General features: G+C 38.3%; 1 protein-coding gene across 9 annotated transcripts in view; it reads left to right on the plus strand.

Moving 5' to 3' along the window:
* Positions 1 to 22,873, plus strand: part of LOC109543224 (ephrin type-B receptor 1-B) — a 122,153-nt gene that overhangs the window by 60,334 nt on the left and 38,946 nt on the right. For all 9 annotated transcript variants that reach the window (XM_048665513.1, XM_019912815.2, XM_019912818.2 and 6 more), the window contains exon 3: positions 13,483 to 13,565. In XM_048665513.1, coding sequence (XP_048521470.1) covers positions 13,483 to 13,565 — 83 coding nt within the window. The remainder of the gene's footprint in view (positions 1 to 13,482; positions 13,566 to 22,873) is intronic.

Here is a 22,873-nt window from a genome sequence, read left to right on the forward strand (position 1 = left end):
CGCAGGATACCCTCTAGGTGATTGTTCTTGATTACTTTTTGATAAATAATTCGTTCTTATTGCGAAATAGGAGCACTATTTATCAATCTGTAATAAAAGACGTGAGGAAATTCTGTTAAAGACAAAAAATTTTGAGGCGAAATGTCCAAAAAGAAGGTTGTAAAAAATAAATCATGTTTAGTGTGTTGAGCAGTTTGCTAAACTCTTTTTTATTATGAAACAGAGCAATGGCGTGAACTCTGAAAAATTATTTCGGGTAAATTTCTAATGCCACATCCAAGCGTCCAGCGACAGAAAATTCGACGTCTGTCGGTGTCGCGAAAAACGTCCAAGTTTGAATTAAAACCATTTTTTCCAGTTTCGTTTCCTACGAGTTTTTCGTGTACTTTTGGACTAACTTCATCTTCAAGAGTTGCGAATATACTTTCCACGCACAGCAAGCCTTTTGCGGGTTTTTTTCCGCAAAATCTCCAGCCGTAGTGCGTTTGAACCGAATCTATCCCCTTATACAGTTGATTTTCTCCATTAAGAATGCAAACTATTTTCACATTTGAACTCCACTACAGCGCAATTCAACTTCCAACTGTTTACACGCCTTCTGACATGGATGGGAGGTTTTCCTTATTGTTCGCTCTAATGGTAAATAGTTTTCCGGGATGTTGTGGTTCCAAACGGGGGGCAAGTGGGGAAGGATTATTAACCCCATTGTAACATACTTGACGACAATGAGGTGATTCGCTCTAGCCTTCCCCCAACTTGACGACATTAAGGAGTTGTGCTTAGTCATTTGATTATATCGTTTCTGGATGGTAATGAACCGACAACTGTATTTTGTTCCTGCAGCACTCGACATGGTGTTTAAAAAGTCATCAATTTCGGTTTTTCGACGTGTGCGAAAGGGGAGAATCTGACCCCCATTCAAGCAGATCTAGGAGATTGAAATAGGTGTAAGTTTGAAAGGAAGTTGCAAGTGTTTAATTAAATAATTAAATTTCCTCCCCCTACTCTGTATGGAGCGTCTTCAGTCCATTGCTCTACAAATTCGCAAATACACCTAAGTATCTCTAAAAATTTCATTTCCGTACACCTTCGAGAATCCGGGTCTTATCTTGAACAAACACATTTCCTAAACGAAATGAATATCTCCCCAGTAAATTAGAGAACGTAACGGGATGCGATTTGCCTCCCGGTTTTAAGCGCCTCAATTTTTCCCCAGCTCTAATTTTTCTCTAACTTATAGAGACAACCGCATTTAAATAATATCCACGTTCACTGCCTTTAAGGAGAGACGTTTTCCTTGTTTTTTCTCCCCATTAATGTAGTCTGGGATCCTTAAATCTTAGTTGCAATGGCACGTAATAATGTCTTGGAGTTTTCTTGGAATTGCCAGTGAAAAATGTGACTTATAGATTTTGTTCCACGGCCAGTAAAGTGTGTTTTCTCATGAAACCACTCCGCCACTGAGAAACTTTAACTAACGAGAATTTCCCAGCGACTTGTTTTCATCTTCTTTTAATATTAAATTAAGCTTCCATAACGAAACACAATTAGGTATCTTTGTTTCTCGTCCGTTTCAAATATAATTACAAAACCTTTTTAATCATAAATTCTGAGGGGGATTAGAACTTTTGCTGGAAAAAGGACTGCGCGAACGTTGGCGGTAAGTTTAAACTGATTTTTTTCAGTTTTTCTTTAATTTTCTTTCCACGGAACGCTGAAAGAATGCCAGCAACTGAACGAACGGGATAAAAAGGTGCAATTATGGGAATGCTTTTAAACGATTTTTAGGGTCGCTTCGCTATCGATAGCCCGACTGGTGCCGTTTTTTAAAATAAATTATAGTTGCAATTATTGATTCTTCATCAAAAGATTAAGTGCTAATAACAATTGCTGCTGGTTGAGAGAGCCTCATCCCAGTGATTGATCGCAGCCTCAAAATCCCGTCCCGACAATTTCAAGCTCTCACAGCAGTTGAAAGCAGCCGTACATGGATTCCAACTAAAATACATAAGAGAATTCGGTCCCAACTTCACTAGTTTAAACTTAATCTTAAACTTTACCGCATTTAGACCGCACACCTCTCCTCTTGCGTCTATCCAGTGCCGACAAGTCTCTTATTATTCGGGCAAACTTTCAAGGGATAGAAGGGCATTTAGAAACCGGTATTGCTACATTCAGGTGGACGGTAGGGACATGCAAAGCAACTGGGCAAAATTGCCCTTGTTGGCCTCAATATTGAGTTGAGAGAAATCTAATTTTATTCAGTTGTTTTTATGTAAATATTACAAGCGATGGTTTAAATTGAAACTTCCTTGTTGGCATCGATTTTTCAGATCAAGTTTGCCCGGCATTATTCAATGCCGGTTTCGAATTGAAATAACTTCGTTGGCTGGCGGCTTAATGAGTTTCAAATCTATTATCTAGTTTAATTAATTAATTTAGCCTAGAATGAAGCAGATGAGCTTTGTAGGCCAGTTGCTACCCGACTTTAAGCTTCACATTACTGTTCGCCTCATTCGGAATTTGCCCGAATTGAACCCACTTTGGAGAACCGGTTCTAGTTGGCATTGCGGGATAGAGCCTTAAAAATGCCCCCTTTGTTATATGAAACTATATTTTGGAAATGTTGATCAATTTTCACTCAAAATGCGAAAATTCAAGATTGATGCCGGTTTTGAACATCGCTCTTGGTCTTTTGCTCATATTTAGAGATCCGCTGGAGATGCGAAGCTCTAATTTTTATTGCCGAATAAAGCCTTAAATTATTGCGCATCTTTTTATTCTAAAGATGATTTTAGAAATGTTTCTAGTTTTCACACAATTTTTTTCACACACAATGTTTGTAGTTTTTACACAAAATTCAAAAACAATGCTGGTGTCAAAACCGCGGTTAGTCTTGTGCTCATATTTAGAGAACCGGTTGAGCTGCAAAGCTGTAATTTTCATTGAGTTATAGAGCCCTAAATTGAGCACTTTTTGGTTCGAAAGATGATTTTAGAAATGTTTCTAGTTTTCACACAAAATTCAAAAATAAGGCGGGTGTGAAAACCGGTCTTGGTCTTGCGCTCATATTTAGAGAACCGGTTGAACTGCAAAGCTTTAATTCTCATTGTGGGATAGAGCTTTAAATTGCACATTTTTCTGTGTCACACTTCTTTTACAAATATTTCTTTTTTTCTCGCAACATGGGAAAATTTCAAATTAATGTTAGTTTTCAGAACCGCTCTTAGTCTTTTGCTCATATTACAGAACCGGTTGATTTTCAAAGCTCCAATTCTGATTCCGGTATAGAGCCTTAAATTGCGTGCTTTTTTATACCAAAAGTCGTTTTAGGATTGTTTCTGATTTTCTTAATTTGCGTATTTTTTTTGTATAAAACGACATTTTAGAAATGCCAATTGCCAATATTTATGAGCTATCTGATCCTTCAGAGTGAAAGAGTTGTAAAATATTCAGCACCCTTGGACCAAACGCTTTCTTCTTCTGTTGCATGAAAGGCAAACTTGAAATCGGTTTTCTTTTCGCACGTTTTATCAGGCGGTGGTGGTTCAATAAAGGGCGAGAAAGAGCAGGATTCGTCGGCACCCCCAAAACGAAAATTTCCAACTTTTCCAACGAACGAGCGCCGCCGAAAGAAAATTGGTCTCGATCAAAAGCGCTGCAGAGAGAATTGCGAATTACCCAACAGGTCGGCCTGTCTAACCCCCGGTCTAACCCTCGCATTTTTCTCTGGCTCTCAAGCTTGAGCCAAATTGTAGGAATGTGATGGTTGGATCGACTCCACATTTGCAATTTTCTCGCTCTTTGAGCATTTTTATTTCAAAGGACGCTATTGATTTTCCGGAAGCTTTCCTTTGTTCAATTATGGTTTCATAGTCGCCTACCAATTTCCTGTTTTTGGCTGTATTATCGCACCTAAAAGCTGTTTTTCTGTATGCTTCGAGTAGGTACCCAAAAAATGTTTTTTTTTCTTTGGAAAAGTCAGTATCGATACGCCGGATCGTTCCTAGATATCCAGCCACTATTCCTGCGCCTCTTTTTGTGTCTGCATTCCTCTAATGCCGTAGCAGGGAGGAAAATTCGTGTATAGTACAACAGGAAGCCGAGATAAAACACGTTTTATACGGAATATACCTGTCAGGCTTATATCGGCTTAGGGCATTAAAGGGAAGGGGCGATAAGGTGGACCAAGGCGAAAAATGGACTTTGCTGCTTGATCCGTTAAAAAAATGTATTTGATACAGCAGCTACTCCAGCTGGTTAACGAATTTCCATTAGATTCACCCTCTGTTCGAGTTGTTCTTTATGTAGAGGCATTTTTTTTGGTAATTTTCCCACAAAATCCAACAACAAACAAAATGAAAAAGCCGAAACGGGGGAATTTTCAATATTTTCGTCGGTCGGAAAATTCAGTTCTCAACATGCTGACGCCGCAGCTGCGGTAACATTTATCAAGGGTTTTCTACATCTGTGACGTGCTCCGTTATTCGTCGGGCTGAAATACGAGCCATTTTTGCAATTCCCTTTATTATTTATAGCTTATTTGTTGCGAAAAACCTTCGCCACCGACCTGAAATTAAGTGGGCGCATTTTTTAATTTTATTTTGGATTTGCCGGGATAAAACATTGAGTGTGCTCTGCCTCGCAATATAAAAGCTTGACACAGAAAACTTAACTACAACAGCAAAGGTCGTGTGGTTCGTTTATTTGTGGGAATAATGGCGGCGTTTAAATGGGCGATTTTCTACATAAAACAACCGCTGGTTAGAAAGTGTCTTTTTAAAATGCCATTGAGTCAGGTGGTAGTTTTTCTAGGGCCGCTTTGAGCCACTTGATTGTGATTATTTTATTTAAATCTGTGTTTTTTAAACTGTACAAATGTCCTGTTCCAGCCTTAGAAGGCGGGCATAATTTCTTTGGTGTTTTGTCCAAACACGCGTCTGAACGCGGCATTAGATAAAAACGGAAAATTTTCAAGGTTTTAAGTCGCAATCAGGTTTTCGGTTTGCTTGCTTTGAATAATTTTTACTAATTTTGGTTTTGTTTAAATTAAGTTATTTATTTTTTCTTTTCTTCCGGGAAATATAGAGTTTCGACATGTCGCAAAATTTTTATTTTTGCTTCAAACTTAGAAACGTTCAGGAATTTCTGATGCAACTGGGTCGGGAAATAACGTTCTCTAATATGTGTTGAATCCTAATAGATGGAAGATAGTTTGCGATATGAAAAATCTCACTAATTCGATATATTGAACAGTTTCGCTTCAGAAGAGACGACGCCTTGGATACATTTCTGGAAGCTCTTTAAATGAAACCTTCGGATTTCGCTTGCAGACTCGCCCATCAGTAGTAAAATGTTTTGTATTTTATATTTGAATTCTGGGTCTAAAGCACGCACTAAAAAAATAAATTATCCAGACTTGCGGCAAAACTGCAACATTTCCAGCAAAGTAAGCACATTAAATCTATACACGAAACGTTGTGATTGATGGGCAAATCCTTTTGAGTGTTTTCCACCAGCTTGCCGAACTAATACTATAATTATCGCACCAATTATTCCTTTGCCAACTCACAGGCAACACTTTATGGCAAGTTAACTGGCTTTAAATATGAGTAGGATAGTAATAATGCCGTAAACCAATCCCGGTATTGAGTGGGAGCCCTCCTCTTCAATTGATGCAAAATTGCCGATAACTAGGTACCGCAAAAGCCCCTAACAGGGAAAGGGGATCTTTATGCTCCCCAATTTCGATTCTGACTGGAAACAGTCAGCGATAAATATGCATTCGAACACGTATTTAAGCAGTGTTTGCGCTCGAATATAATTAATTTTCCGGCAAAAGTAATACACATTTAAGGGGAATGGTATTAAAACACCGGTTAAGTGAAGTTAAAACGTTGCTGGATGTTAAGCACATTTTTAATTAAGCCTTTAAAACCAGCTTCGGACGTTTCCAAATTAAACAGCTCTTATGTGTTAGAGCAAGTGAGGAAATTCAACAACGCAGACTGAGGCTTCTAATTAAGACCCTGTCCAGTTAATTCAACGTCCTTTTAAGGTAATATTATAAAATCGCCTGTGCATTTAACAGTTGCCCTTTTCACTCGGCTGAGTTTTCTATTTATTTAATTCACCCACATTATATTTAATGAGTACAGAAGTGGAAATTTGCTACTTTTTTTCTGTTTAAACTTCGCAGCTTCAAAAGCATCGCTTTTGTATGCAGGTTTTATGGCAAAGGGCTTCTGCTCGACTAACTAACCCTTAAAATCTACTGCTTAAGTGATAATTTCTGTAATTTGTCTGAACTGAGGGGAATTTTACGACCATCCCCAATTCAGCCCAATCTCCGGCTGAAAATTTGGACTGCAGGCGCCTCCTTTGAAGTTGTTGAAGCGCATTTCTTCGCAGCAATTCACAGTGGCCAAAGCAGAAGACCAAACCGCCCTTGTTCGCATTACGTATGGGGAATTCGCCTGGTTTTTCGACCCTTCTGTTTGCCGATTCAGCGTGGATTTTCCTTCGACGATTATACTGTATCAACTTCTCGGCGATCTGATAGAAAGCAAATAATTTTGACGACTTTAGTTAGTTCGGTCTCGTTGCCTGCGGGGGCTGAACCGATGCAAATAGATGCTAATTGGCAAATTTTATCGTTTGGAAAGGAAAATCTTTTTTTCATTTTCATCATTTGTCTAAGAGTTGAGTTTCGAGGAAATTGGAGAGAAAATACTATAAATAGTTTTTTAATTTGTTTTCATAATTTTCTGTAGCTCCATTAGTAGAAATGAACTAACGCTTTCCCCGTGTGCATTTTGGTTATTTAACAGAGTTGCATGTGCAGGGTGGCCGTTTTTGCGAAAACAGCCTCTACCTTCCATGATAGCAGAGATACTCGCGATTTGCAGGCGAAAAATGCACACCCTGTACATATAATCCAGCTGGGTGTAAAAAGGGAGCTCCAGGGGCGTTTTTCGGTCAACTTTAATATTCCTGTGCGACAATAGAATCAGTTTCCGCTAAAGTTGCGTTCAATTCGAATTGTTCCTGCTTGTGCAGGCAATTTGCAAGCTGCTTAATCCAGTTCCCCTCAGGTTTTAAGGTGTTCCTGTCGTTGTCAAGTGATAAGGGACATCAAAGAGCGATATCCCGATGAGTCATTCGTTTGGCTTGTGATTCCCTGACGTTATCTAAGCGATGTATTCCGAAAATTCTGAGCAGCAGCAGCAGCAGCAGCAGCAGCAGCAGGAACGGTTCCCTTCGACGGCGACGGGAACACACTTGTTCCCCGGGGGAATTCCTGCGAATCGATACGTAGCAGGTTCGGGCTGCCGCCCCTCCTGCCACGTCGCACGTTTTGTTTCTCCTTCTCGTTTCCGCCTCCCAAATTTCGCACTTCGGACTCGAACAATCGAAATTTGCTTGTCTTGATGCCCTTACGTGATGCTCGTTCGGAAACTTTCTGTTTAACTTTGGCTCTGTTTTAGTTATCCTGCATAATGGGGATTAGTTTGCTTCCGGGTCGTTTACGGGCCGAAAAGTTGATTTTTCCTGTGAACATTTTCAATCTTTCCTGTCCAGGCTTGACTGGAAAAAACCCTTGAATCGAAAAATGCTGCTGATGACATTTTCCCTGCCTCTTAGTAGGGTAAAGTGAGTTTTCCAACAGCCTTCACTTTCACAAAAAGGTGTTGCTTTTGAATCAGGTGCGCGTTTGCTGCATTATCAGCCACCACAGAAAAAAACTGCTGTTCTACATAAGATTGCGGCGGTTAAATGTGAATAATTACGCATGCAAGTGCAACCGATTAATTATTCCGGCAACAGTTTAATTGGTAAAAAATCATTTCTATATGTCTATTAGAGAGTGACTGGTTGGATTCGATTTTTTTGCCAGCTGGCTACTGTAAGATCCGCTTATGGTGTTTGGCCTGCTACTCGGTGAATATGTTCAATGAATTTGCAAATCTTTGGCTCCGCACGGTCACAACTCATGCCCTAAGCAGGAATGTTCGGCCATTTCATACCACAAAGAAACGATTTATTTCTTGTTGCGAATGTCACACGAGACCCCGTCTATGCGTGCTGCATATCAGTCCAGGTTTCATGCACCGAGCGAACGAAGGGTGTGATGTTTCTTTTCATTAACTATGCAAAGATGTCTATCTTCCAATCTCTCCTTATACAACGAAACTATGCTAAGCTGACGGATTGCAATCTTAATGCATTGTACTTGCTGCACTTTGTTTATCTGTCCACACAGGGCCGTGGCTCTGCATCTAGATGTAGTTTAATGCGAAGATCGCTCGCCGTAGAGCCTCTATTGTCCTCTCTATGCGATGTAATGAGCAACGCAATTGTAAGCCAGATTCTTCCTTCCTCTGTCTGATATCCGCCTGGAAGACGGACCTTTTCCAATGTGGTTTTTGTTCTTTTGGACGGTTTTTAGTAGATTTTTTGGGGCGTGGTAAATGTGAGTTTCCATGAGAAAAGATGAAATAATTGCAAGATTTTTCATTCTTCTTTTGCGGCCATTGTTGAAAACTGTGATGAAAAAAGTTGATGGTCGTAACTTATTTTGGGACCACCAGGTGTATATAAATTTGGTGTAAAAATCGCATTTTTGGTTGAGCTTTACATACATCGCTTCTGAATTGACCACACTGAGCGCACGGCATTCTTTATTATTCCAATTGGTTTTTCTGGCTGGGCGAACATACGCATACGGCAGAAAATAACTGAAAGCGATCGAGAAAAAAAACAGAGAAAATAACGAAAGGAAACAGACACAACCTCACGAGAATCACCTTTTAGCGAATTTATTGGCAAAGCCGGAATTTTAAATGAGCACTAAGCGCCCGAAAGTTTATTTTAAGCATTTGCGTCCGATTGATTTATAAAGAAATATTTCTGCGCATATTTAAATTTAAATTTAAATTCTTTTCGTCGTACATCATGGACCATTGGAAAGGTAGTCCAGAACGATACCATCGAAAAATGGACTGTTCTTTGCGCTCTATTTCAGCCGTGTTCAGAAACACTGTGCAGTGTTTTTCTCGTGAACAGCATCAAAATCCCCAACACTTTCCATTTCCAAAGTATTTCAAACAATGCCAATTCTTGAATGCTTGAATGAGCTTGAGTTGCTGAAAGAAAGCTAATGACTGCCCGGCTTGCATACTTAAAAAACCGATTTTTCACCCGCCATTCAGGAGTGCAAAATATCTCAATTAAAAAAGCCGGAATTGAAACAATCGATCTTTGGGAAGACAGTGGACGTAAATATTCGATTATTGGCCGGTTGGGTCGCCGGAGAAAACCAGTAACTGTAAATACGGCTGGGCAATAAATCAGCGGACGAAAAATACGAAGAGATGAGAAAAAAAACACAAAACGGGCCCCACTGCTGTCCTAATTTACAAAGTCGGTGAAAAACACGACTCCCTTAACAGTGCAAGCTGGTTAATTCGTATCAAAGAAGCAAAAGCCATTTAGGCAGGTACTTATCATCAAAGCAGTCCGAGACCGTAAAAAATAATGACGGAATTATAAAAAAAACTAGTGCCATTACGGTGTGGAGGCCGACTGGGCTCGACGATCGGGTGGTCAGATAACTTAGAAGCCTAACTTCTTAATTATCGGGTTGTCTATTGAGCAGGAAGCCACTAAGAGGTGAACATTAGGGGTGTTTGCTTAGGCGTTTGAAGCTTTCAACAAAAAGCGACGTTTTTTAGTTCATCTGGCATGAAAGCTTGAAACCATCAATGTCTTGCATGCTTCTTCGAATTTTCGAAGCAATTTTTAACTTCTCCACTCCAATCGGTTTTCGCAAATCGACTGCCGCAAAAATTGGTGCAAATAAGTAATGATTTCATTTATTAAATAAATGGTGGCGATTAATTATTTGGAAGAAGCAAAGTTTTAAAGGCAGTAGCAGCCAGCAGAAACAAAGTGCGTACTGCCATTGGCCCCTCCCCCATTAAATCAGAAATTACGGTCCGAGGAGCGAGCGGATGCAATTTGTACGAAAAGTCTTAATTTTTCTTGGTTCACGTCGAAAAGAGCCGAATTATGAGGAAAGTCGAACCGTGGCTAATTGGCAGCCAAAACCGTTCGAAATTTTTGGGACTATTCAAGCGAGGAAACAACGAGGTAAATCACGGCCGGGGAACATGACAATGATAATTATCCTGAGACTTTTTGCTGGACTGAAGAAAACGTCTCGAATTTTGTAATATTTCAACAACCATACATTCATGGCCCATTCTGCCTAATAAATCGGGCAAAGCAGAGGAAGAACTATTGGAACGTTGCATGTTCCTTTTTCCAATCCCCAAATGCGACCAGAAAAGGCCATTTTAAATGCACAGCCGAACCACCAGAAGCCGAAAACATTAAAACCAAATAAAAAGCTACCAAGACGGATGGTGTAATTTGTCCGTTTTAATTAGCTAATTAATTAGGAGAATAAATGGCGTTAAAGGAATTCCAGAAGTGTATAAAATTTAATGTGAAAGCCGCCTGAGATACTTTCACAGTTCTAGCTACATTTTTAACGTTCGTTTAGGACCTGTACATGTCCAATAGGAATCTCTTACATGTGAGCAAACCATTATTTTAAGGAAATGTATGCAAATGCTACCCCAAGAGTCGGATATCTTTTTGTAGGAAACTTCTGCTCATACATAACTAAAAGACTTTTGGAATCATTCGAGATAACGTATGAAGGTGTTTGCCACAAATGCAACCGAAACGTCTGGCATAAGAAAAAGCGCCTGAAGACTTTGCTGCAGGATGTTAAAACGCCGTTTAGAAATGTATGGTGAATTTGATGGTAAATAATTTAAAGGGACGACTTGAATTTATGACTTTGGGTAAATCAAGCTGGGGAATTGCATCTATTGATCATTAAAATCGTCTGTTGGGCATGAAGCCGCCGGCACTGTTTAATAAGGCACACTACGTCCTACTGGTGTGTCCAATCAGGATCTGCCCACACACGGCCGAAGAACACGCATTCTTTCACACAATGTATATTATTACGCGTTTTTACAATGTACGCTTTGTGTCCTGATTGATTTTATTGATTCTGACAAAACATTTTATGTAAAACTCAAATCTTTGTCCTGTTACTTGTTCGGCTATTACCATATGGAAAAATCAAAATCGGTTTGTGTGGGATTAGGCCGATCGAATTTATGCGGGAAATATTGGACCTTTTCCTTTGTCCAATTGCTGATGCGATCTGGTTTTCGCCCAGTTTCTTCGTCAATAAACACATTCAGAGCGCGCCAGGGAAAATTCAAAACCATTCTGCCAACTTTTTTCTTTTCCACCAGTTCCACTAAATGATGTTATGTGTCGTTTGGCAGACTGACTAAATTTGCTTTTAAGGGTCGGCAAAAAGTTGGCCCTATTTTGCATTTTCATCTTTCAGCTTATCCAGAAGAATATCAGTTTTGAAATCAACTCTTGGAATTACACTAGGAAAGACAGCAAGGTGGTGAAAAAATGTTCTTCCTCAGTAAAAGTTAAAGATCTTCCATTAAAGAAGCTTCAAATAAATTCTGCTGGTGTTCGGAGTTTCAAAGGTCGGGTAGGAACAGTGTTAGAAGCAAAATGAAAGACTGTTGAAGGCCTATCGGACTGCCTAGTTACTTTCAAATTGTCAATGGAAATAACCAGGTTGGAAGGTAAAGAAGGTGGCAATAGTGAATTTGATGGAGGACAGTTTTCCCAGTTATGAGCAAAATCGAACTGTCTTTCTTTTCTTGCGCTGTTTTCCAGTGACTTTGGAAACAATTTGAAAACATTGTAGTTTCATTCATTCACTGTTGTAGAACCCAACACTTCATATAAAATTTGCATGTTTTTTCATTCAATGGCCAGCACGGATTTCCATAAGGCCATTGAAGAATCCTCGGGACATTGAAGAAAAACCGTAGCGAAGAAATCCATCTTTACGCTTTACACAAAGTACACAAAAGTGGTATGCCTTTAAGGCCATTCACCAGCTCACCTGGCCAGATACTGGCTTGAGATAATCAAACTGGTAGCTCAGACCTTTTTCGAGCAAACTTACGTCATTCAGTATTTGCATACAGAAATTGCGTTAGATGATCCCCCCAACATTTCAAGAATTCCTGAAGAATTAGTGTTGATTATAGAAATTTGAATAGAAAATCCATTGAAATGCAGAAAAAATGGAAAACATACACAACTCCTTGAAGCAATAGACAGCAAGCCATAACACTTCAACTAAAGCGATTTATGAACATTTCAGCCTACTGTTGTTTATTGATAGTGGTTTGCAAAGAGCAGTCTTGATAGTAAATAGTGCGATATCAATCTCGAATGAATAATTCCTAGTAAAATTCTCATTTATTCAAGTCAAGGCCGGGTTGACACTGCGAATAAGTGCGAGTTTGGCGTTTAATCGCAACAAAACAGATGCATTATTCGCCATATGCAATCTGCATAGCAATTAGGCTATTATTGATTAGGTTTCTTTATTGAAAACGGGAACAGGGTCGGACTGTGAATAGATCCCGCTCATTCATACGCGGAAAGAATCGCAATTAATTGGACGGTTATGATCGTATTGACTGCAGATGCGAAATCAGGTCACTTATGGTAAACGATTAGGAGCGGTTTAATTGCCTACATTGATATTAAATTAACAATTAATTTTCAATAGACACACACAAGTTGGCTTTTTCTCTGTTGCATTTTCCTAATAAATGCCAATCGAATATTTAATTTGTTTGAACAATTTTACGCTTTAATACTAGGAAATTATTAATTGATGGACGGCTTAAATATGAAACGAAGCGGACCGAAAAGGTTTTCGAAGCGTTGCAGAATTTCTTCAGGTCGATGTCATGTTAGTTTGTCCGGTATTTCCGGCTTTAAAGCATTTCTCGCTTAATTTGAGGAAGGCAATTTGCTTCATCGGTAAATCTTCCTTCCGTCCTTCAGTTGTCATACAAGAGAGATCAAATAATTACAAAAAATTCATGCTATTTCAACACTACTGCCCCAACCTGAACGTATTAAGCGCCTATTTCAAAGCGACGGATTGATTGCCAATAATTTTTATAAAAACCTCTTTATTTCCGCTTAAATGGCCCGTAATTATTGTTACAATTTAACAGCAATTAAGAGCAATTTTGTCTTGATGACTTAATTTTCAATCGATTGTTGCAAATGTGCAAAAAAGAATCCAAAGTGAGAGGTGGAATTAACAATAATAACTCGATTAGTTAGAAGTAGAACTACGGCGCGGGTATAAAAAGTCGCGACTGGCTACACAGTAGCCAGTGAAGTATCAAGTTTTTTTTTCTAAGTTTATGACTATTGGTTTCCATGCAAGGCCGTTTTCTGCCGTATAATTGCAAGAAAGCGGCAAAAATCACGTTAGAAGCCGCCTCCAAAGCTCATAAGTATTTTTTTCTATTTAACTATTTTATTATTTCATTGCAGTTGTTCTTCTGGATACAACAGCAGAAGAAGCCAGCTTAGATTGGACCAGATATCCATATGGGCCTCAATCCAGCACGCCAGGGGTAAGTTTTGCTTTGAAATCGCTATGAAAATGCCCTTAAGCGTACAATATGGAAATGAGTTGAAAAAGTGCGCTTTGAATGGTAAAAGCAGGAAATCATACAGGTTTAATAAACAACCGTTTAATCACCGAGGAAAAATGACTGCATAAAAATAATAAATAATGCTGAAATGAGTATCTTTCATCTCTAATCGTGAATTATGCACCCAGATGCAATCTACGCGATTTTGCAACGTGCATTACGCATTAAAAACGTTATGCAACTATCATTTTATGATGTTTTCTTGTTAAAATGAGCGAGAGTGCGTCTTTTAATTAAAATGCTGCATTATGAGAAATTTGCAATTTACGGCATTTTTCCAAGTGGGCATACCGGCAACCGACTAACGGGCGATTCCATTTGATTCTCTCTACACAGCTAATTATGCAAGCGTAAATGCGTTTAAACTATTGCTAATGCTTTCGAAATGGCTGCAAACAGAGAATTGAACTTTCCGTTCGTTTTGCTACATTTGTGGAAAATGGTCCCGGCCATCGAACGTCCAAATTGAACAATATCAGGTCCGAAAAGTTGGAGAGTCGATAAATTTATCGGCATTGTCGAGAGCATTTCCGGAGTGCACTACAATACAAAATAATGGCACTCAATGCGCTTAAGAAGGCAAATAAAATCGGAAAGCATTCAAAGCCGAGTATATCTTTATTTATGAACCGAGGCAACTTGAAATTTGAAAGTTTACTAAGCAAAACAGCGCACCGGATTCTTTAGATTTGTATCGACGACAAAGGGGACTCTTTTGGCCCCGAAATGCATGCGGAAATTCGACGGAAAACTTTTCCACCAGATTAAAAAGGCCAACTTCTCTCAATCTGTTTGCTTGCGAAGAATTATGGTCACTCTTTGAATATGTTGCTTTTTGGTTCAGGTTTGTTTGTTACAGTGGTGGACGCTGATTTACTGAAAGTGCCACTCAAATGACTCGCGGCGTGAGGAAAACACTGTGAGAAATGGCAGGAAGGTTGCGGATGGAAAACTGTTGATTAGCGTTTGAAATGAGCTTGAGCAGTAACGTGGTTTTTTTCCACCACATTTCGATGTCTTTAACAATTTGTTGGAATCATCTGAGTGCCCAAAATTTTTTGAAAAATTCCGAAAACTGAAAATGTTACACATTTAGTTGATTACTCTTTTACGACAATTTATTGTGTTTTCTATTTGCTTGTTGATGCATAAGTTACTTAGAAACATTTTTATTTTTTTAATGTGTCGTCCAAAGGCTTTTGATGATTTATAGCATGCTTTCGACGCTTCGAGGGGCCATCATAAAAAGCGTTGATTTAAAAAAAATCCTCAAAGTAAATTTCTAGTTCAACTTTTCCTGCTTGTTTTGTAAACTCCACCTGTATTTGTTGAGTGTTGTTTTTGGGATTGAGATAATCAATTAACCAAAGTCGTTATCTACACTTGAAATGAAAATTTAAAAAACTGTTCTTTGGGCATTTAAATACGAATTCGTTGCTCTAACACTATATATAGTTTCGTAACAGATAATGGCTTCCGTTCAAGGATAATGCCACCATGAAACGCGAGGGCAAAGTTTTATTATGCATTTTTCAAGTTTTCCCACGAAATTGCATCGTTCTACCGCTGAAAACTTCTAATACATATTCAACTTTCCGACTTTCTCTCCATAATACATCATTCGCCAGATTAGAACTGACATGCGGCTTTATATATACGTGCATGTAGCTGTATCAAAATTAACCCGCTACCTTTTATATTGGGCCGTAAAAGTTGCGAAATATTATGAATCTTGACTTCTTGCCGCTACCAAAGTTAAATGAACAAAGTTTAAATGTATTGAGAATATTTCCTTCCATCTCGGTCCTTTCTACTGCGATCAGGATGTTAATCAAATGCTTTCCAGTTGTAATTCCAGCTGTTTTTTTTGCTGCATTTAGTTCGATTCATAATTGTCGTCATTACTTTGAAGCGGCCAGACAAGCACGTTTCAATATTCATCCGGGTATCTCTTAACGTTTACTATTGCTTCATCATCATTTATTTGACAGCACATTGGATATACGCTATCGTAATTATTTTCCATCTGTCCATGTTTGTTTCTCTCGGCTATGCTCGCTTTGCATGCTTTTTGCTTCTAATGTGGTCTAGTTGCACTAAATAAACAACCATTCCATACGTATGTGTGTGTTTCTTTTCAGTTCAATATTGGCTTTGCAGATGATTGGATTGGAAACTGAAGTTTGGCTATTTTCTTCGTTCAAATGCCCCCGCTGCAAGTTCAATATTCTCCGATTACTTGCGGAATATTGCTCGAACAAACCTCATTTCTTCAGTAGTCAGCAAGAGCACTCTCTGATCCGTAAAATTATTGGAAAAGTTTATTAACGTTCATTAGAGCGACACATTACTATAATTTCCAAAGGATAATTGACCAATTATCGACCTGGTTTCATGTCCGGAGTTGATGAGCTTTTTCATTGCATCATCGGGAGGAGAGAGCAAGAGAGAACGCGATCGTAATTGACGCAAAACTCGACGAACTGTGAACGAACTAAGACGGAATCAGAATGTTTGTTTTTAATATTACGAGTGCTCAAGACTCCTTTTCTCCCCCGAACTCTTCAGAATGAAATGAGAATGGAAATGGGAGTTGACTTTTTGCCAACCAACAGCCCTCATCGCATCCGAATTAGCGTTTCGTTTCAATTGTTTCCAATCGGATTTTATCAGATTAGTCCTGATGGCTAATCAGGAAATTGATTATTTGCCGTTAGGGGGGAAATATTACATATTAATATTTTGTGGAAAATTGCCTAAAACTCCAGCCTGACATGGAACTTTTACTCCCCTTCGGGCTGATTTCGACTTATTACCGCAATGCATTTGGGTGTTTTCTTTTTATATTTTTTTGAAGGGAAGGCTTTGCGTATTTCTTAACCTCGTCGGCGCTGTGTACATACAAATAACTCCATAAATTTCGGCTAAGGAGTTTTCCGTGTTTCATTATAAATTGGAAAACGAAACGGAGTTCAGAATTAATTAGGGCTCTTCTGCGCCCTGAGAGGTAGATAACTTATAAGCCCGAGGGCGCACGTAAAATATTAGGGCGCGAAAGGATACCCAACTTTAAAATGTTAATTTAGGGTTATTAAATAGATGTACTGGTTTAAAGCCGTTTTATATTTGGAAATGGCACGGTTTTTGTCTTCGACTTTTTCCCTGAGTCACACCGGAAACGGTTGCAGTTCAGATAACGATGCTGAATTTTATATCCCCAAGAACTATTTAACGTGGATAAATCACCCCTCTATCCGCCTAAATCCAGACAGATGATGGCACTAGAATTTGCTTATTTCTTTTTCACGGCACGCACTTTGTTCTGCATATTGAGGGTGAAACGTATTTCAAGAAATATTTGCCTCTTTGGAAAACAGGAGTTAAAACACACAGCTACTCGTATCAGCGTTCCGGTTATTAATCTGTAGTCGATAGCAATTTGAGGGTATCAATTTCGAACATAGCAGCCCTCAGCCATGGTGTACCTCTCATAGACTCCTATGGGTGCGAGAGAGAGAACTACGTTCCTGAATGGGAAATTCAGTCTCTGGACTCGAATCAAAGTGTGAGCACCCGAAGCAAATAAAGCTCTGATGATGCTCAGTATGCGTGTTACCGAAACGTCAACACCAAATCCCTAACGACCAAATAACCAAAAATACCCAACTTCATCAGCATAAGTTAGGTGTTAATGATTATTAACTTTTCGTTTCCATTCACGGCGTTTTTTATCGGAAAATGTGCCATTAAGTATTTCAATAATTGGGCATGTTTGCCCTTCAAGCGTTTATTGAATGGCCTTTATTGTCACTTAATGCGTTCCTATCTTGAAAGGATCGGAGACTTTCGTGTATCTAACCAATAAGCGCAATGAGAACTTTTTCTTACATAACAGAACATACGGAAATTCTTCGAATATTTCCCAAATAGCCCGACAAGATCATTCATTAAAACATCCAAACTTTGGGGATTTGAAGTCAAACAGGTTCATCAATGCGGCAGGAGAAATGGGCGGTTATTATTAATAAAGCGTAATGAAAGAGTGGAGGATCTGGAATGATAGAAAATGTCATTTCCCGGAAAATTATAAGGATGAAAAGGTTCGGTTCGAAACATTTGTGTGGCAAACGCACAATATTCTAGTTAAGACTTCCGATCACGTACAAAGGGAGGGTTTGTGGAAAAATGGTCTCGTTCTAATCAAGGCGAATGATTAGTTGCCCTCGCAACGAAGAAAGAATATTTTTAGCTCTGCGGAGGAAATTGTGAGACATTTCGCTTTATTGTTACTCCGCAATATTTTCAAATAAAATTGGGGTTTATTCAGCTGAAAAACCCTTCGTTCATTCAAATCAATTCAAACTGAAAATATGCGTAAGCAGGAAAACATGTAGCTGAGTCAAACTTAGCGAGCAACTATGTGAAAACGGTGCTGGTTCGAAATGAGAAATTCCTGAGAAACAACTCGACAAGTTGGCCGTCGGTTTTTTTTTCGCACAGACGAGTGATAAATAGCTTAATAATAAACAGTTCATAGTTTTTGGTCGTAAATCAGGCGTGCAAAGGAGTGTGCCGCCAGATATGCCGACTGTGTCATGTTACGTTCAATTATATGCACAAAATATGTTGTGAAACATGATTTATATTTGCTAAATCGCACACATATTTTACATAGCTAGAATCTACCGCTGGAAAAATACACCCCATCTAAGTAACTAAAGTTCTGTAACTGATTTGGAGTTTATATACTAAAAAATCTCCAACAATGTTCTTCACTTCGGAGGAGGAAATTTAAAATGTTTGAAGTTTTGAAGAATACTGTTTCTGTTCAATTAAGCAATTCCAACCAATTTTTCTTCATTAACCCTCCAGATTCAGTAGGTCTCGTTCTCCAACAGCAAATAAACCCATGCTTTTGTGTAGCATGAAATTTCCTTTAAATTAATTAAATGACCCAGCATCCCTTTTCATTCCGATGCCATGTTTATGCCGGATTATACAGGTTTACTGATTTTCTACCTGAAAATTAGTTTCCTACCGTATCTGCGGTTTATCTAAATTCCCTCGAATCCTCTTCAACTACGGTTTAAATCGCGTAATCTCGCATACTCATTACATGTATTTAAGAATATAATTTGATTGTTTTATTATGAACCAGAGTCCCAAGTAGAATGAGTTATTGTTGCTCGGTGTTGGCATGGGCCATGCTGATGAACCAGGGTTGGCTGTCGCTGGAAAATCCTGAAATGGCCATAAATCAAAAACTTTTGTTTAATTGACCTGATGATGTATCGAGTTTCTAATTAAACCGGATGTTTGAGATTTTGATGACAAATGGTGCGCAGGGATTTCGACCCGAGTTATATTACGTCTACGCTTTAGCGTCAGGCCCCCGTAGAATGGAAAACGCAATTAAAACTGACAAATAAAAGAACTTTCAGATAGTTAAATTGGATTTCGCCTCAGAAAAACAAACGATTAATTCGATCCATTGCGGCAAAAAAAAATCGGCACATTCTCAAATACGATGCTGAGTTTCGTTTTAAACTTTGCTACAAAGTTTTCTTTACGTCCGGCATTAATTGCAGCTTCTTTCAGCAGCTCGTGTAGGAAAATAACGAATTTTTCCAACATTGCTGCAGTAGGCAGTATTGGATTTAGTTAGCGTCAAGTTTTGAAGGGTTTAAAAATTCTGCAAATTTTCGTACCAACGTAAAGCTTTGGATAAATGTAATTTTGAGCTTTCTTTAGACGCTGCAAGAATTCGAAAAGCGTATTTAAAGCTGGTCTTAATTTGGGCACTTTTCCAAAATGTGCTCATTATCTCCGGTCTTTTCGTGGCTTCGTAAAAATCAACAGGAGATTGGGTTTGAATGAAAGTTTGCCAAAATGTTCCTTACAGCTTCTGCTTTGCCCGCTGAGTTAATTACAAATTTTTGTCTAACACGCTTGGGAGTGAATGATGGAAGTCTGGATAACTCAGTGAATTTTTAGGAGTTGGCGCAGTGCTTCGCAAATGACTTGGTGCGCCAACCCAACGCACCGGCGCAGTAACTCAGTTCCGCTGCCTGAAAAATGTTGATGACTTTTTTTAATTGTTTTTATATTTATTCTAAGAGCTATTTAGTAATAATATTTTTTAAATTTCTTGAAAATTTCAGAATTTTCCAGTTTTAGCCAAGTTACTCTTTCTTCTGAATGCTCCGTTTTCTAACGATTCACTTAAAAATGTTGACATTCTTAAGGTATTTTCCGCGAAAAATTATGAAATAAATTTCGAATCCTTCGTCACTTCGCAAAAAGTTTCGAAATGAATTTCTAGCGTCAAATTTGGAACAAAAATCAAATAATTTTCTATCAAAAAACAAACAGAATAAGCGAAAGTTTATAAGAGGTGTTTTGGAAATCTCGTCACCTCCATTCCTCTAAAGACTGTAGAGCTTGTTAAAAAAATGTAGTTTTTTGGTTTTGACTGATTTTTTCTTTGCTTTACTTTCCACTCAAAAACGCTCTACTTTGTAGAGTTTCACTTAAAAATACTGAAGTTTGTTATAAAATTCGCCGCATGTTGGCACAAAAACCGAATAATTTTATTCAATAAATAATTGAGATTATCTTGAAAAACGGCCAGAAAGCAAAAGTTTACAATCATTTTTTCGGAAAATTTGCTCGTTCTTCGTTGTGAAAATTTTTAAAGTTCCTTTAAATGCTCAGGTCAGTCCAGTTTTATCAAAGTATCTATTAAGCAATTCTTTCTACGCAAAAATCGCATTATTTTTTAGTTTTACTTAAAATACTGATAATATTCAGGTATTTTCTGTGAAAAATTCTTACGATAAATTTTATTCAACATTCGCCTCCTTAACTGATTTGCAAAAATTTTTGGAAAACTTAACTAACTGGGAATTATGGGCAAAACCCTAATAATTATTTCTGGGTCATTTTCCAAAAATATTTTTCCGAACTGAAAAAGCGAAAGTTTATAATCATTTATTTGGAAAACTCTTGGAAACTGGAGTTTCTTCACTTTTAAGTCAATATTTTTAAACAACACTGTCTTTAAACAGAAAAACCGCGTTTTTCCAAACGTTTTACCGTAAAATACTGGCAAACTGAAAAAAAATAGGAGATCACGTTTAAAAGAAAACTCATCGACTTACTTTCGACTCGGTTCTGTTGCTGGGAAAATCTAGATGACTTTTTTAGTTATTTGAACAAAGTTGTAACGCGTTACTCAGAAAAAATGTTGATGACTTTTTTAGATGTGAAAATTCCAGTCTCGGGTGTCGTAAAGCTTTAATAAATGACGTATAACTCATTAACCGACGATTTAAGTGAAGATTTGCCAAAATGCACCTCAAAGCTCTGCTTACCTCTTGAATAAATTGCCAATCTTTTCCTTAACGCTCTTGTAAGTTAAACTATTTTTCCATAATACCTACCTGCATTAGTGGTGACTCGAAAACTAGCAGAAAAGCCAAAATCGATCTTAAAAGATGTGTACATTTTTAGGAAGTGCTAAAAAAAGATGGGGAATAAATAAATAATAAATGATTATTAGCATCCAGTTCGAATTGATCCAAATCTCTGCTCTTTGGAGAAAGTAAAGTTAAAAGGAGAAATGGCGGACGTTGTTGAATTTAAATCAGGTCCGTAATGGAGGGGACGGATAATTGAGTTTTCAGTCCCTTTCGAGTCCCTTTCGGGACTTCGGTGTTTTCACAGCCCGAAATGTCGATATGATATTTTCTCGTCCCGAGTTTCGTTCGGGAGTGACGCATATTATTCCACCGCAGAACATTTCGATTTAATATTAAACCTATTTAGGACATGGCGTTGAAATGAAATTTCCAAAACTGAACCAGCCTTGTTTAATTCATCAAATGGGAGGAATGAAAAGAACTGGGCATAATTAAAATGTCTTGATGTAAACTTACTTTTATTCGCAAACACTTTGCGTCCCAGAAGTGAAAATTATTTCGCATTTTCTCTGAATAGTGACCCTTTTGGAAACATCAAAACTTTCGTCGAAAACTTCTTTGAACTTCTTGTTTGCATCGCGTCGTTTCTGAACTTCGGCTGCAGCTATTTGATAAAACGCCGTTTAATGGAAGTTGTTGCTACAACTTTCTTGCAATTAATTGCAAGAAGATGTACAATTTGCTTTATTCTGACCAAGGATTGTCGGGTGAGCATAAAGTAAAGTTGCAAACTGGAAATTCTTAATGAGCAACTCAAAAAATGCTAAACGAAACGAATGAATTATGTATCCACAAAATCGGGGATTTGGTATTTGTGAAAACATCGCAGATCGAATGTGACACAGACAGAATCAATTCTGAAGTTTTATCCGAAGAAAATCTCGTGTGATAAAGCATCTTATCCTTGTCCAATGTCTTTTCATTACTTCGAAAAGGATCTCCGGCTCTGACGAGCGGCTCCCTTTCGTCTTAAAGGAAGGACAAAAAGCCCTTACGATGCGAATTCCAAATGGAGAATAAATATAATTGAATACTGTAGTTGAAGCTGCCTGCCATCTCCCGCTGCCTCTGCATGCTCCATTATTTTATTGGCTTTGCCTCAATTATTTATGTACGATTTTGATACTCTGCAAAGCCTGTAATCCCTCGATATGGTAATGCGTTGCGACTTTTTCTCCACGACAGTTTCATTTTATCGAAAAATACATGATTCAATTTCGTGGTGGTTTTCCTTATTTTTCCTCGGAAATGTTCTCAGTTCAATGGAAGAAAAATACACCCGGGCTCAAGTCGCGTAACGATGGCAAAAGTGTAAAAGGCGATTTTCTCTAAAACATATTTTATCAAACAGCAATTTTCAGGCGATGCGATCCGAACGAAAACTTCAAAGAAGTTTTCTTTAAACTTTGCCGATGCCTTGCAAAAGCAATTGAAAATTCTCCAAGCAAATGCAAAATATTTTAAATTCTACCCAGCAAATTGCTACCGATTAAAGGGCATTTAAGGACCGATTTTGCCGTCATTTGATAATGGGCTTGCTTTTCCCTATGCCCATTTTACGGGAATTTTCAGCAGCTGATCAGTAACTGATCTTTCTGGAACTTTCTTAATACGGAAAATCGCTTTATTTGATATCTAGATTTGTTGAAACGTTCTGGAAGCTTCTGACCAGTTGTAAAAAGACCTTTTCGACATGGTCATCAAAAGATCGTTACAAAAGAAAACAATTGACGTATTTCTAGTAGA

Source organism: Dendroctonus ponderosae, unplaced genomic scaffold (assembly GCF_020466585.1).
Source record: "Dendroctonus ponderosae isolate FM_Combo_2020 unplaced genomic scaffold, Dpon_F_20191213v2 Dpon_F_20191213_4, whole genome shotgun sequence".
Classification (NCBI taxonomy): Eukaryota; Metazoa; Arthropoda; class Insecta; order Coleoptera; family Curculionidae; genus Dendroctonus; species Dendroctonus ponderosae.